The sequence below is a fragment of the Brugia malayi genome, assembly GCF_000002995.4.
Source record: "Brugia malayi strain FR3 genome assembly, contig: Bm_v4_Chr3_scaffold_001, whole genome shotgun sequence".
NCBI lineage: Eukaryota > Metazoa > Nematoda > Chromadorea > Rhabditida > Onchocercidae > Brugia > Brugia malayi.
In genome coordinates, this window is record NW_025062477.1 from 12651005 (window position 1) to 12667466 (window position 16462).

At 22.2% G+C, this 16462-nt stretch overlaps 2 protein-coding genes across 3 annotated transcripts; one reads left to right on the forward strand and one right to left on the reverse strand.

Annotated features, from left to right (window-relative positions):
* Nucleotides 1-1090: 1090 nt before the first annotated feature.
* Nucleotides 1091-7847, forward strand: Bm6287 (Uncharacterized protein; the record flags this gene model as incomplete). Its single annotated transcript, XM_043080972.1, has 13 exons — nt 1091-1128; nt 1374-1466; nt 2103-2240; nt 3662-3734; nt 3848-3958; nt 4292-4423; nt 4697-4797; nt 5158-5243; nt 5490-5593; nt 5812-5905; nt 6117-6204; nt 6418-6629; nt 7690-7847. 13 exons carry the CDS (start codon nt 1091-1093, stop codon nt 7845-7847), a joined length of 1428 nt encoding a protein of 475 aa, XP_042936906.1.
* Nucleotides 7848-8252: 405 nt separating this feature from the next.
* Bm2049 (Uncharacterized protein) lies at nt 8253-16114 on the reverse strand (the record flags this gene model as incomplete). Of its 2 annotated transcripts, XM_043080973.1 has the most annotated exons (12): nt 8253-8306; nt 8859-8985; nt 9205-9359; nt 9658-9807; nt 10221-10395; nt 10887-11057; nt 11608-11777; nt 12141-12220; nt 13434-13644; nt 14649-14827; nt 15023-15083; nt 16076-16114. In XM_043080973.1, 12 exons carry the CDS (start codon nt 16112-16114, stop codon nt 8253-8255), a joined length of 1572 nt encoding a protein of 523 aa, XP_042936907.1. The 2 variants fall into 2 exon arrangements, with proteins under 2 accessions (XP_042936907.1, XP_042936908.1); XM_043080974.1 differs by lacking the exons at nt 15023-15083; nt 16076-16114 and having other exon boundaries at nt 14649-14774.
* Between the last annotated feature and the right edge of the window lie 348 nt (nt 16115-16462).

The window sequence follows — 16462 nt, forward strand, 5'->3', positions numbered from 1 at the left end:
AATTATTTTTTGATACTACTTCATCAATTTTGCTTTTTATTTTGAGAAATACCAGTTTTATTTGCAGATCATTTGTCCCTAACAATTTGTATATGATATTTGCTATATTATTTTTTCTTAAATATTTCCTAATTGTTAGTTTAAAAAGAAAAAGGCAGAATTTTTTCTTCTGGCTGAGAAGTTTTTGATATTATGACTAAGTGAAATGATAAAAAAAAATTTACTGCTACATTACAGTATCTTCTGCTGGTGAAAATTCTACCCATACTAATAGCATGTATATGCTTTTCTTTTCTAACCTAAAAATTTATTAAATAATTGAAACTCAAAAAGGAAAAATATTTTGATGCGCATGTACAATAAATTAAAATTTCGAAGTCGGAATTTTATAGTGTGAATTTATTGAGAAATAGTATAAAATTTAATGAGCAAAAAAAAAAAAATTCATTCATTCATAAAACGAATAAAATAATTTGTTAAAGCAATTCCATATTATCTTTGTAATATTATTTATAACTAAATTTGGAATGATTTAATTTTATATAGAACAATGTGATGAGAAAATTATTTGCTCTGATTTTTGCAACATACTTTTTTTTTTCAATAAACACTTTTCAATTTTTTATTGCTCAAAAATTTCTTGTCAAAACCTGGGCTAATTAGGACATATCTTACTTACCTTGCTTATAGTTTTACAATATCATATAATTAGATGATAACTTATTGAAACTATCTACTTGTACTCATAAATTTTTTATTTATTTTTAATGAATTAAGCTATTGCAATTACATAATAAAGTGATTAGAATGTTCAATTAGATAAGCTACGAAGTATTATTTACTACAGATAATATGTATATTTAATAGAATTACTTTGACAGAAGGTAATATTTCCATTAAATAAAAAAGTGCTTTACTGCAGAATTATTTGTTTATTTGTAAACTTTTAAAAAGCTTATCAAATTTATAACTTGTTTTCTCATTTTTAGGATAAATATCATTTGGTGGATTTCCATTAACACAGTGAATTATCTGGGTTTTTTTTTTTATGTTTGTGTGTTCATGTGCTCTTTTTTTTATTTGATAAAGAATGACGAATTTAAAAGGAGTTCAAGTACCATTTACAAGGTTAGTTGATGAAATTATATTTTCCAAAAGAAATTATATTTTTTGTTTCACGAATAGTGTGGCATTTTGAAACAATAAGGTTTGAAGACAATGAGAAAATGTAAACAATGAGAAAATGTAAAAAATATTAAGATAAATTTTATGCTTTTATGCTTTTGGAATATATTATCTGTTTTTATTTATGCTTCTAAAATAAGCATAGTTCCATTATTTGAAATTTTTAAGTTTTTTTCTTGTTTTTTCAGGCGTGAATGGGATATTGTAACAAATGTATATCGAAGTGATGAAATATCTGAATTAAAACATGCTGTAGCATTAATTGTATCATGGAAAGCAAGGTTAATTTTCTTTCTATCATTCAATTATTTTACATTAATTAAATTATTTGTAGTTTAATGAAAAAAATGATAAATAATTTCATCTTAGTTTTGGTTTATTAGAATTACTTAGTTTAAATTATTGTTTTCTTTTTTCTTTCTTAATAAGATAAGATATATTCTTGCTAAATACAGTCAAACTATACTATTATCATATAAATTTAATTATCAAACTTTGTTTTTCTTATTTAACACAATTTATCAGAGATAATGCTGCAAACGTTAATGAATTTGCATAAATCATATATTTTTATTTAATGACAAATTCTCATTGATTTCATTTGCTTTTCATTTCATTTTTTTTTTTTTTTTTTCTCTTAATCAGAACAACCAGTTATTTCTTGTGATATTATCTTCAATTATAGGCGGTAATTGTATTTGTCATATAATTTGTATCTGTTTATTTCAGAGAGGAATTATTTTTGCTAGCTAATATTGTTAGTTGATATAGTATAGTTTTTGTTACATTATGCTTATCGAACATTTAATTTCTAAATTGTGTCAATTTTATCATACATAAACTTTTCATGTTTTGCTGTGATATTAAAATTAAAATAAAAAAATGAATGGAAATGAAAAAAGAGAAAATACATTTAGATCGGGTGATTCGGTACATATAGCTGCAGATATGACTGAAATGTTATTACGCGCAATAATTATGGATAAGGAGACAAAAAATGATGATTGGTTCAAGATTGGTAATGTAAAACTTGCTTATTGTACTGCTATTATAAGGTTAGTGTTGTAAAAAAGATTAGATACATACATATGTGGCAGTAATGATAAGAATAAATTATTTTTAATTTTTCTATTTTCTATTTTGGTAAAATTTCTTTCCCTAACGATTTGAAGATAAAATATGTGCAATTAAACTGATTTAAAAAAAATAAACAAATAAAACAGAATATTGAGATCAGATTGATCATATTACCAATTAAAGTTAGATTTATCGCATTATTAATTGTCTAATATTAAGTAATAGTTAGAATTCAGATAATATTTTTCTTTTTTTTTTTTCAATAATATCCAAATATGAAAATGACTTTGAATAACATATTTGAATGCTTAATTAAGAAATGGCAAAATTTATTAGTTTAATATTGCACACCAATTTTTCCAATGTTTTTTGATATATTTTTGCAGTTAAATTTTGTAGAAATGTTAATTGAATAATTTAATGAATTTCTTCTTATTACTTATATGTCCATATCTTAAAAAGTAATCTTTCTGTTATAATTGTGAAATTTTTATTGGAAACGAGAACAAATTATTACTTTATTGCTTCAGTAGCTAAGCAAAAGTAGCTGAGTTAGAATAGAAATGGTAAAATGGATAAGAAATTATAAAATTTCCAAAGGGAAAAGATTGAAATTATATAAAATTGTTAAAGAAAGAGTTTAATGTAATGTATAATTTAATAAAAAAAAGTGAATGATTGAATTTTCATCTCAAAAATATTTATTGCAAAAGAAAAAAATACGAAATAGGATGGTTTTTCTTCTTTTTTTCCACAAAAAAGGAATGATAAAAGTGTTAGCATTAAATTAATGGATTTTTAAAATGCAAAATATAGGTTGATTGTCCGATTAATCATACAGCAAATAACTAGTTGCAATTCATAAAATTTATACTGTGAATTATAAAAAAAAAATAAATAAATATATCAGTTGATTTGAATTTATCATAGAAATTAAACTTTATATTTTTATTTTCATTAACTTCAAAATTTGCTGTTATTTCTGCATTAATAACTCTTAATAGTATATTTCGTAAAATTTGCTCTGTAATTTTACTTTTTTTTTTTTTTAATTGACTAAATTAATATCATTTAATATTATTTAAAGTTTAGAAGTTTAGTGAGCTTTTTATTACAAATTAATTTTTCAAGTCAGTGGTAAGAATGACCACAATAATTTCTAAATTTTGTGTGAAAAATAATAAAGTTGGTAACATCAGTTAATTGACGTTTAATTTCCTCGCAATAAATCAGCTTATTTAACTTTCATCTCCTAAATTTTCGATTTTCCAATGTAATTCAAAATATATTTCATCCGATAATAAATTGCAAAGATTCTAGAAAAAAAAAAATGAAAGATTATGCAATTTTTTCTTCCTCTTTCTTTATTTTTTTTTTTTTTTTTTTTTTTTTTTTGCAGATTTGTCAATTATGTTAATGAAATATGTCAAACGAATTATAAATTCAAATCAATTGCATCAGCTGTTAGTGATGTAAGTATTTTATTTGATATGAAATTTTTGTCAGAATTCCTTTATATATATATATTATAATAATTCATTTTAGACGCTAATTTTAATTTGAAAATTTTCAAAATTTATTTTAGGTTGGTATTCCACAGTGGGTGGTTGACATTCGACATGGTGCAACTCATTCGCATCTTCCATCGCTAGAAAATTTACGTCAAGCAGCGCAATACTGTCGCAATTGGCTTTGGGTAATTTTTTTTATGATGAATGATGATAAATTGTCTTTAGCATCAAATTATTTAAGTGCTTCTGATAGGTAAGGTTTAGGATTGATTATGGAAATTACAATTTAATATTTCAGGAAGATATTTCAAGTAAATTTTATGAAATGTTTACAAATTAATTAAAATATCTTAAGTAAATTTTATGAAGCTGTTTAAATTGCAATTTAATTTCTATCTGAAGAAGATTCAAGTAAATTTTATGAAGCTGTTTATAAATTAATTACGCTTCTTTCAAAATTATTTCTTTCACATTGCAATAATAAATTATGTTGATAAATTTCATTCTTTTCTTTCTAGGAGCATCATTGGTCAAGACCAGTAGCTGAAGCAATTGGACTAAATTCAAATATTCAAAATGAAAATGAAACTGATTTACAACAAGAAGCTGTTGATTTAATTGATCGTTTCATGCTTTGTTCTTTTGAAAAGGTAGTTTAATTCATGATGTTTTAGTTTATCACTGATTTTAGAAATAAAAATCAAAAAAAAAAGAATGAATTTAAAAAGAAAAAAAAAAGAACGAGATTGCCTAACTGTTACCGATTGCTTAACTGAATCAAAAAGTATGGTAACTAAACTAATAATTTTATTCTTCTTCCATACTAATTCCTTATCAATTATTTCCAAAATAGCGACACTCATTATCATTATTATAACTCATCATTTATCACTGTTATCATTCAAATAATTCTTGTTTTTCAGATGAAATTATGTGCATATCGAAAAAATAATAAACCAAACAAGGAAATAAAATTGCAAAAGATATTGGCGAAAATAGAAACATTTATTATGATGCATCCTTGGTAAATTGCTTGTAAATTCTCGTTCATTTAATCAGTGATAATTTTAATCTGAATTACTATTTATGATCATACTTATTTCATTCTTCAATTTTTTGTATGAATTTGATCGTTTGTCAATTATTTCCCAACAATAGTTCTTTGTTAAGAAAAATTTGAACTCTAAATTATGTCTTGACCAATTAAATTTGTCAAAATTTATCATTTTTGAAAATTAATTTTGCAATTGATTTACAACCAAAAAAGTTAGTTAAGTTAGACTTGTAATTATTTTTATTGCTATATATATTTTTCTATTATTGTTATATAGAACTTTATGCAAATTAAAGATTGAATCTGAAAATGAATTTTTCCACATTTCAGGGAATTTCTGGGGGCATTTTTACTTGAAGGATATTTGATTTTAAACGAGAAACAAGTTAGATCAGTTGATCATAATATATTTGCAAGTATGAGTTTGATTTATTAGTTACAATTATAATTATTTGTTATTTTACATTAAGGTTGCTTCATATGAAATGGCATATTGATATAGAAGTGAGTTGTAATAAGGTTTTTTTTTTTTTTTTCTTTTTAGATTTTTAGATTTTGATAAACAGTTATTTTTACCGCTGAAGAATTTTCAATTTATGCCTTTTGCAGTTTTGTTAAAAAAAAAAAAAAAGCCGAAATAATTCTTTTCTTTTTAATTGCAGAAAATGAAGCTATATGGATTGTTCCGGAAGATTTGCAACTGTTCTGGAAACCAATCTTTCATTTTCTGAATGAAGCCAAAATGTTACCTGAATTACTCTTCCAGGTAAATTTTATCTCTGATCAAAAAGATAACTTATATACAAAAAAACAAAAGGAAAAACATTTATAGTGAGTGATGAAATTATGCATAATTTGTTACTTATCAATAGATAATTTCCAAATATTCGTTACCGGATATCAGTTATCAATAATGATATATCAAAATTAACATTTTATTAAAAATAATCTGTCCTAAAGGAATTAAATCAATCATCATTTTAGCTTCTTGAAATTGCATCAAATGATGAAATACAACCAATACGAAAACGACAATTAATTGCGTGGAGTGATCGAATGTTAACTGCTTATGTGGAATGTTAGCATTTTTTTGTTCAAAATTATTTATTAATAATTTTTATGATTTATAAATTAATGTTATCACTTGAATCATTTACTTAATTCTTTCTCTTTTCTATCTTTTCAATTAAATGATAGATTTTCGTTTTGAAATTTGTAAAATATTTTCATGTATTATTAGTCGTAGCAAATTTTTTTTTTTTTTTGTTTTTAAATGTAATTTCTTTTAGCAAATGTTTTAAGTGAATCTGAATGGGAAAGAATTTTGAAAGCGATAATGTTGGCACCAAAAGAATTACGAGAAGCATATTTTGATAAGTAAAAAAAAAATTTTTTTTTTCTTTTTTATAATTGTTTTTTTATAGGTTTTTTTTTTTTAAGATTATCTGCTAGAAAAAAAAAGTGTACTAAAGTTACTATTTTTTTTTTCTTTCGGAAAATATCATAGCAATTTCTTATTTCTAACTTATTAATTTTTTTTTTATTTTATTACTTAAAAATGTCTTCAATTTGTCCAATTTAAATTTCCAGAATTCTGAGCAAAATCAAAAAAATAACAGAAAAAGAACAGAATGCTTTGAAGCAACTCGTTGTAGTGTCTTCTAAAAAGACAACTATCACAGGAACAGCATCATTTCCGGATCCCACCAGTATTGATGCATCATCATTTCCGGTTTCCACCAATATTGGTGCATCATTTAAAACTGTCGATGACTTGCGAAATTTAATGGCAAAAAAAAAAAGTTAGATGATTATAACTCTGTTATTTTCATTCTTTCTCATTTTCACTTACCATTTTTGCATACCTAAATGTTTTCTCAATTATTAAAAGTTCTGATTGAGCGAAATGATTTAAAATTAAGCATTATTTGAAGAATTTTCCGTTGCAATTAATATATAGCCATGAAATTTTGTAGGAGATAATTTATTTAACTTTGCATTTCAATGCTATCTTAATTATAAAAATTAGCTGTTGAATCATTATCTTAATCTTAATTATAAATATATTTTACTTGTTTCTATTAATTTTTACAGTCATATTTAAAATTATCAGCATTTTGACCTCGTCATTAAATTTTTTACATATGCATGAGATTTCTTTTTTTTTTTTTCAAACTTTTAACAGTTGTGAAAATTTATCTTAATAAAATTTCAAATCTCAAAATGCAATTCTTTTTTATCTTTCTCGCCATAAAATTATAAATACTAAACTTAAATTATAAAAGTATGGTAGTAATTGGTTTTTTTTTTTTTTTTTTTTTTTTTTTTTGATATAATGAATTATATGTTTAAAATTTTCATTTTTTTTTTAGTTTTTTTGACACAATGCACATAATTTATACTTTCTGCAATTAACAACAAGGTGAAATAAAAAAAAAGCATGCGATTTTTGTTATTTATAAACTAGAATATACAAAAACAAATAATGAATAAAACAATAAATTTGAAGGTAATAATAGTAAAAGTTAGCTGATGAATCATTATGTAGTTTTGTCTATTTTTTTAATTTTTTTTAGCGAATATTATATTCTAATTATTTTGTTATTTTTTAATTATTCTTGAAAACTGATTGTTCTATAATTAACATTTCTTTTTCCTAGATCTATAATATAATAAATGATGAGTAAGCTATTTATTTGGTAGCAGAAAAACTACTTTATTTCTAAAAAAAAAAAAAAAAAAAGAATTGATAAATATTGAATTGTAGAAACTTAAAAATTTAACTTCAATAATACATTTAATGCTCAGAATGTTAAGCATTTAGTCAATTGCAAAAATCATAATAATTTTTTAATATTACAGCTGAAAAGAAACCAGAAATAACAGATTCAAATAGTTCAGCCAATAATCGTTGGTCAACCTGTAATTCATTAGAATGGAAAGGTATTCCACTTGGGTTAACACCTGAACAAAGTACAGAATCATTATACCTGGTTGTTGAACCTGAAGTAGTACATTAGGAAAATAGTTTGAAAATGTTACTGCATTGCCTAAGATTGACAAATTTAATCTATGAAATGATACTATTCATATATGTCTCTATATTTGCTTGTTTGTTTATTTTTTTTTTTTTTTTTTTTTTTTTGTTTTTATTTTTGTTTTTATTGTTATCAATGAGATAGTATTAAGAAATGTGAAATTAAAAGGAAAAAAAAAAAAAAAAAACGAAACAGTGTCTTTGGTTTACTTTTAATCTGTTAAATTTTTCAGCATAATATTATATTATCGTTTATTTTGTGATAAAAATTTATCGAATTATTGAGGAAAAGAAACATGATGACGGAATATGAAGTATGAAATGTTAAAATATCACAAAAGACTTATAAATATTGGAATTTCTAAATTAAAAACTGGAAACCCTGCAATTATAATTGAGCAGAATTCATATTATTGTCAGTCTTCATTTGATTTATATCATCCTGAAATAATTTGTGAATATTATTTTTATATTTTTATTCTGAAATAATTTTATATATTGTTTTCGTATTTTCACTCTGAAATACTTTTAAATATTCTTTTTTGTATTTTCATTTTAGAAATAATTTTAAATTGTTAAAATATTTTCAGCTTTTTTTTTTTTTATTTTCATTTTTATTTTTTGACAATAATTTCTTTTAACAATTATTGGTAGTGCACCTTCTGTTGAATATACTCACATAATTTTATCCTAATGTTTGTTTTTCACTGTATTTTAAATTAGAAAAAATGAAAAATAAAAAATAATGAAAAAAAAAAAAAAAAAACAATAGCTTTAAAAATTTTAACATTGACTTTAAGCAAAAAAAAAATTTTTTGAACGATAAAATTTAAAAAATAAAAAGAAAAAAATGTTTGGAAAAAGCTGCAAAATTAAATATTTAATTGAAATGCTTCTTTTCTTTTTAAAATTTTTCTATTTTACTATTACTTGCATGTGGAAAAGCAATAAAAAACAATAACAAAAAATAAAGTAAATAAATAAAAGAACAAACCGAAATATTTTTTGTAATTTGTTTAATCAATTTTGTGCGTAATTTTTGTTTTCGAAATCGTTGCACTTCTTCAATTACTTCAACAAGATTACTTCCACTGAGTTTTATCATTCGACGATCCAAACTTCTGAAAAAAATTTCCCATGAAAAATATGAAAAATTACTTCTGAAATCGATATAATAAAATTTTCGGATAATATACATTTGCAGTAATATCATTTCATTCCAATTTCATTGCCAGTAAATTTCATAAATGAATATTTCTTCCGAAAAAAATAAAATGAAAAAGAAAAGTTAAAAAAAGAAACTCAAAAAAAAGGAAAGGAAGGAAGGAAAAACTGATTACTTATATTCATCAAGTGCTAATAAAGCATCCGGTCCGTTTAATTCATCCGGACGATCGGATAATTCAGAAAGTGTCATTGATTTCAATACTCGTAAATTGAAAACAATAGCCAAAAATAAAAGTTCGAGCAGCAATGATGTTATTAAATCTTTTTTCTGAAAGAAGTAAGAAATAATTAATATTAATTTAAAAAATTTATTAATTGGAAAAAATTTTTTTCAATCATTTATGCATCAAAAAAAAAAAAAATTATTAGTGATTATTTGAAACTCAATTTCTTTTTTTTTTTTTACTTAAATTCTTATCCTACTCTTACTTTCTTGTTTTTTTTCTTGTTCTATGCTAATATTTGTGGAAATTTTACTAATTTTAAAAGTTCAATGTAATGGAAAGGTTATTTTTTTTTTTTTGAAAAATGAATGATATGTAAAGAATTTTATAATTTAAACTTACTGAATTTAATTCGCTACATAAATAACCTTCACATACTCGTTTCAATACGGGTAAATTATTTAATTCAGCATCAATTAAAAAGTCAGCAAAATTTTCCACAAAACCCATTTCGGGTAAAGCAACTCTTGTAAAAAACATATTAGCAAGCATCTGAAATGGAAATTTTAAGAAAAAAGTAGCAATAATAATCACAATTAATAATTATAGCGATAACGATAATAAAGATCGTTATAATAGTAATAATTAAAAACAGTAAGAGCGATGATAAGTAGCAATAATAACAACAATAATAACAGTAATAGTAATAATTAATAATAATAATAACGATTATAGCAATAATGAAATTTACTTGTTCTTAAAATTTTTATTGTATAAAAAATCATATTTCAAATATTTGACATATATTCTTATTAAGAGTATTTATTAAAAAAATAATATTAATCAAATCATACCCATTAAAATTTATCACAAAAAATTCTTTTTTTTTTTTTCGTCTTCATTTCTTTTTATTTTTTATCATTTTAATTTATAAAATAATTTTAATTCAAATTATTAAATGAAACCTCATGAAGAGCATCTTTATTTTGCTCATTGCATTCAAATGTATTTTCATCGTCCAAACCCTCTAATCCATCTTCTTGTTCCATTTCAAAATTTTCCTCTTCCATTATTTTAGCTTTCTTTTGACAACCATCACAACATGCCATTAATAATTTTTTAAATAAAATTGTTTTGTAACTAAAAAAAAAAGTGATTTTTTTTTTTTTTTTTTGCATATTTATTAGAAAAGAAAAATAATTTTTTTTAATATAAAAAATATATCTATAGAATATATATAGCAAGAATTCATGTTATATTTTATCAAATATATATGATAAGTAATTAAGCTTTAATTCAAAAGATTTTTGTTGTATTTAAAATAAAAAAAAATATAATAATTGTGCTTACAATTAAAGAAAAAAGAAATTTAACTTAATAATCGAAAATTTTATTTATAATATTAAGAATAGAAAAGACAAAATTTTTCACACGAATTTTTCTGATTTTAAATTTAAACTTAAATCTTTTAAATTTATCTTTTTTTCATCTTTTTTTCAGAACTTTAATAAAAGTGTAACAAATAAATCACATTAAAAATTTATTGGCATTTTTTTCTTTTGAAACTAAAATTAATCATATAGTAGAAAAGAGAAAATTTTAGTATTATTGAAACAATATTATCAACTAACCCAGCTTTTTGCAATCCTTCATAACTTTTAAAATCACTTTCTGAATGTGATTTGTTATAATATTCATTTTCTTCATTGATTATACGATTAAAAATTTCTTCAACATCTTCCTGCTGCTTTAGTGATAATCTTCGACGAAGATTATCATCCATATTGGTCAATAATTTATTTCTGAAATAAATGACGGTAATTGTAATAACAGTAATGATAATAATAATACATAAACAGATAAATGGTAGTAAAAAAATAGTAGCATCTTATCAATAATAAAGGTGATAATAATAATAAATGATAGTAATAACAAAAATGACAATAGCAATAGTAGCATAATAACAGTAGTAATAATAATAATAGCAACAATAATTTAAAGACAATAATGATAATGATAATAATAGTAGTAATAACAACATAAATAATAATAGTGATAATAATAGTATATTAAAGTTCAATATTATTTAGCATAGCAAAGGAAGAAAAAGGAAGAAATTGAAATTGAAATAATTTAAATTCATAAACAATTAATGAATGTGCTACTCTTATAATGTATAGTTTCCTATAATTTTTTTTTTCTTTGTGATAAATAAAATTATTTTTTCTTTTTGTTATGTATTATCATAATTTTGCCTTTCAAATTTATCAAATTTTAGATATGAATCAAAATATTATTAAAAAAATCAAAAATATATATATATGAGATAAAAATTGATGAAATAAGACAAACTTTCGTGAACGTCTATTAAATACTTTTGAAGATGCTCGTGCTCGATAGTTAGCTGTTAGAAATGACGTAATTGGCGTTGGCGTAAGTGTATTAAGATAGGTACTTGGTTCAAATACTTGCACGGGAAAATTTAGCATAATTGATAAGCGCACTATTTGACCTACATTTTCCTAGAACAAAAGATTTGTTCGAAATTTATTAAATTATTTAATAAAAAAGAGCAAATTTTTTTTTTTTTTTTTAAGGAATAATTTCAAATACTTTGTTGATTTGATTGCATAAAATTCAATTTTTGACAAATTTTCTAACATTTTGTCTATTCGATGAATTAAAAATTATGTTATCACTTTTTTGCCTTATCACTTATCACTAGGAGATAAGCAATTTAAAAAAATAAAGAATTGAATAATTAATTGTGAAATTCAAAAGTTAATAATTTCAAGCATATACTAGCAATTTCTTCCTCTAATTTATTAATTTATTCGAATTTTTAAAATGGTAATTAATAAAACGTAAAAAAAAAATTTGCTAACTTTTATATAATTCGAAAAATCAAAACGTTGAATCGTTGTAAGTTCAGTTTCTTTACCACGAATAGCGCTTAATCGTTTTGCTAAAATGTTAATATTTTCTTTTTTTTTTAGTTTTTAATAATGTTTTAAAACTCTTAAATTTTTGAAAATAATTTTTGTCAGAATAAAATATTAAATTTTGCATGAAAATTTAATTTCAATATTGTGAATAATATTATTTATAACTAAAGATAAATTAATTATTTTTGCTTCTAAAATGTAGAATAAGAAAACAGCTAGGTGCTTACTGTACAATTATTTTCCTTTTCTGTATTATTATCATATCATTTATCAAATTAGATTTTATAAAATTACAACGGAAAAAAGGGGAGACAGATTATTATGACAGTTACAATTTAGAAATTATCAAAATCATCAGTTAATCATAATTATAATAGCAAATGAATATTATCAATAAAAAAATTGCAAATAAAGGAGCAATAATGATTGGTAAAATATGTCCAAGCAATTTATTCTTCTCTTTTTTTCGGCAAATTTTTTAAAAAATAAAATTTTTGGATTAAGAATTTTTCAAAATTTGTTTTTTTCTTTAAATCAATTCGAAAATTTACATTTTTTTTCGTAAAAATCCTCAAAACGTTACCATTTATTCATCGTCATTTAATTATATAAATATAAATATCATTAAATCAAAAAATGATAAAACATTTTTTTCGTTTTTTTTTTTTTTTTTAATTTAATATATTTATTTACAAGGAACAACATTCAGTGACAACATGACTATGCTTATTTAATTATTTAAATCTAATTTTCATTGAAGTTAGAAAATGAAAAAGTTAACATTAGCATTGTTTTCTTTTGCTTCTTAATTAATATAATTTATTCACGAAAAATTCAATAAATAATAATTAAGTTCAAGAAAAACATAGCCATTAGCTCATTTAGTTATTAAAATCTATTTATTATTTAAATTAAAAAAAAAAAAAAACAATAAAAGATTAGCTCTTTTTTTTAAATTAATATAATTGATTAATAAAAAAATCAATAACTAATAATTACTTTCAGCGATTAATGAAAAAATCAATAACTAATAATTACTTTCAGCGATTAATGAAAAAATCAATAACTAATAATTACTTTCAGCGATTAATGAAAAAATCAATAACTAATAATTACTTTCAGCGATTAATGAAAAGATCAATAACTAATAATTACTTTCAGCGATTAATGAAAAAATCAATAACTAATAATTACTTTCAGCGATTAATGAAAAAATCAATAACTAATAATTACTTTCAGCGACAACATAGCCATTAGCGCCATCGCCATCATCGTTATCATCATTACCATCAATGCTACATTTCTTATTTTGTAAAAGTTTGGTGATAGTTTGTAGATTATCAATGATTGGTGCTGGTCCATCATTAAAATACAATGACAATGCAATATAATTTGGTTCACATTCCACTTCATCTTGACTTCCTTTTGCTAATTCCATTTCAACCTTTAATTAATATCTAATTACACATAATTTAGCATATTAGCAGATAAACATATTTGCTGTAATATTTTAATTATTAAAATTCTATTAATTTGATTGATATATGATACTTTAATTATGATTTTGATTAATACAAAAATAAAACATTTATGATTTAATTGAAATTACAGTTACGATTATTCCATTTGATTAATTTCTCATTGTTATATTTGAGTAATATACATTATGATCATTATATTTGGTTAATTTGATTAATGCATATGATAATTGAATTATATTAGAGAAGAATTTTTAAAAATTTTAAATGACAAAATTTAAATGCAGCATATGTAGTTTGTTATAAAAATTTGAACAATAGATAAAATTTATTGTATTAATTCAATTAAAATTATATTTATGATTATAATTATTGCATTTTTAGCTAAGCTATTACAATAAATGTTATTTATTATTGCATATTTTAATTAAATTAATTTTCACTTCGACAATATTGTATTTGATTACTAGATTATGAACATTATATTTGATTAATACATATGGTATTTTAATTGTATTATAAAAAATTTTTAAATGATAAAATTTAAATGCATCATATATGTTTATTGTAAAATTTAAACAACAAATAATATTTGCTGTAGTGATTTAATTAAAATTATGATTATTATCCTATTTGATTAATTCCTATAATATTCAATTACATCATAATATATTATAAAATTTGACTATGACATACATGTTTTATTATCAAATTTAAAATTTATGAAAATCATTTATAGTATTTATAAAAAATAATATTTCAAAAAATTTTTTATAATATGTAATTATATAAATTTTAATTAACTATATATTATATGTGTGTTAATAAACAATTTAAATATAACATGTATGAAATTTTTTCTAACAATTTATTTTATTATCTTAATTACTCAAAATTTTAAATGACAAAAATGGCATTAATTAATCAAATGCCTTAATAAATAAGTTTAATCAATAAAAAATAAACAAACTTTATCATTGAGAAATGTTGTGCCACGCATTTGCAATGACCACTGAAATGCCACCTGTCCATGAACAGTTGCAAATTTTGGTGACACATGCAAAATGACTGATTCATTATCATTAAGTTGGCGCATTAAAACTTTTGTAGCCCAAATATATTTGAAGCTAACATATTCAATGTCACAGACTGGAAATGGTTTTAAATTTTCTTCGTCGAATGATAAATGTTTTGTTGACATCAACAAAATTATGTGCCGTACACGTACGATTTAGTAAATAAAATCAATTCAAAATGTTTTTTTTATTTGCTTAGCAACGTTTAATTGATTAATTTTGATTTATTGATCGATTGATTCATTGACTGATTGGTTGATTGACTGACTGGTTGATTGATCAATTGATTGATCGGTTGATTGATTAATTGTTTGATCAAAAATGATAGGCTAAAATTTATCATTCTTTTTAATGTAAAAAATCAATGTTATATTGCAATAAATTTCATTTATTATTATTGTTATTATTATTATTATGCTTTATTACATTAATGGTAAAATACCAAACATTTTTTAGTTATATTAAATCTGTCGAAAGCATTAATGAAATGATTTAATGTTTTGAATGTGTATTTAAATATTGCATTACTTTACACTCTATCTATATACATATGGAAATGAATTCTAAATTCCATCAGATCAGAGAAGAATGAATTCTAAATTCTATCAGATCAACCGAGAATGATTTCTAAATTTTGTAAGATTAGAGTAGAATTCAGAGGAAATTTCTAGTACTTATGTTGATTCCCACAATTTACAAAATGAAGAAAGCCATTATATTAGAATTTTACGATTTCTATTTCATTTACTATTTTTAATAATTACCATAAGATAAGACGAACGCGATCTGTGATAAATATGAAAGGAATATTTGTGAGCGAAAATACGGAAAGGATCAAAAATCAAAATATAAAAAATGTATTTTGTATTTCAGTATTCAATATTTAACTGAAAAAAAAGGATTTGAAAAGAATCAAATAGATAGACAGACGGGGAGAGAAAGAGAGAGAGAAAAAAAATATAAGGAAAATAACGAAAGCGCTAATTTATGATGGTGACAAAATCGCAAAATGAAATTAACATCGTAAAATAGTAATTGGCAGTGATTTAACTTTGATAATTTCACTTTTCATTTTTCTCATTTCTTCGTGTCATTCGCATCACTGAGATGACAACAGCAATTGAAACAACAACGGAAAAGTGATGACAGTAGGAAAGAAATTACAAATAATTAATATTACTTTTCATCATTACCATTGATAACAAGAATAGATGCTTATAGCGCAGTGAAATTTCAAAATGAAAATTTGCGACCTTTTGAAATGCCAGTTGACAAGACTAACAATTCTTTAAAAAATACCGGTAAATATATGTTATTCTACCTGTTTCTCTTTGTCTCCGTCTCTGTCTCTCTCTTTCATTCACTCTCCCACTGTTTGATAATTCTTTGCAAATTTTAATTTGTCTATGCAAATAAATACTGTAAAAAGATGAAATATAAACTTGAAAATGCAATTGAAATGGAAAAAATTCGGAGAGAAATAAAAGTGTTTGTATTGTTGTTGGTATTGAAGAAGCGATTATTTTGATGAATTTAAATTGAAGTTGAAAGAATTGCTCAATCGTTCGTTCATCAATTAAATTAAATTATTTCCATGTGGAAAATATAAACTTTTTAGCATTTAATCGATCAAACAAATTTAACTTAAATATTTTGATATTTGGAATTTATTAGTTATTTTGCAGTAAGTGGCATAATATGATTGATA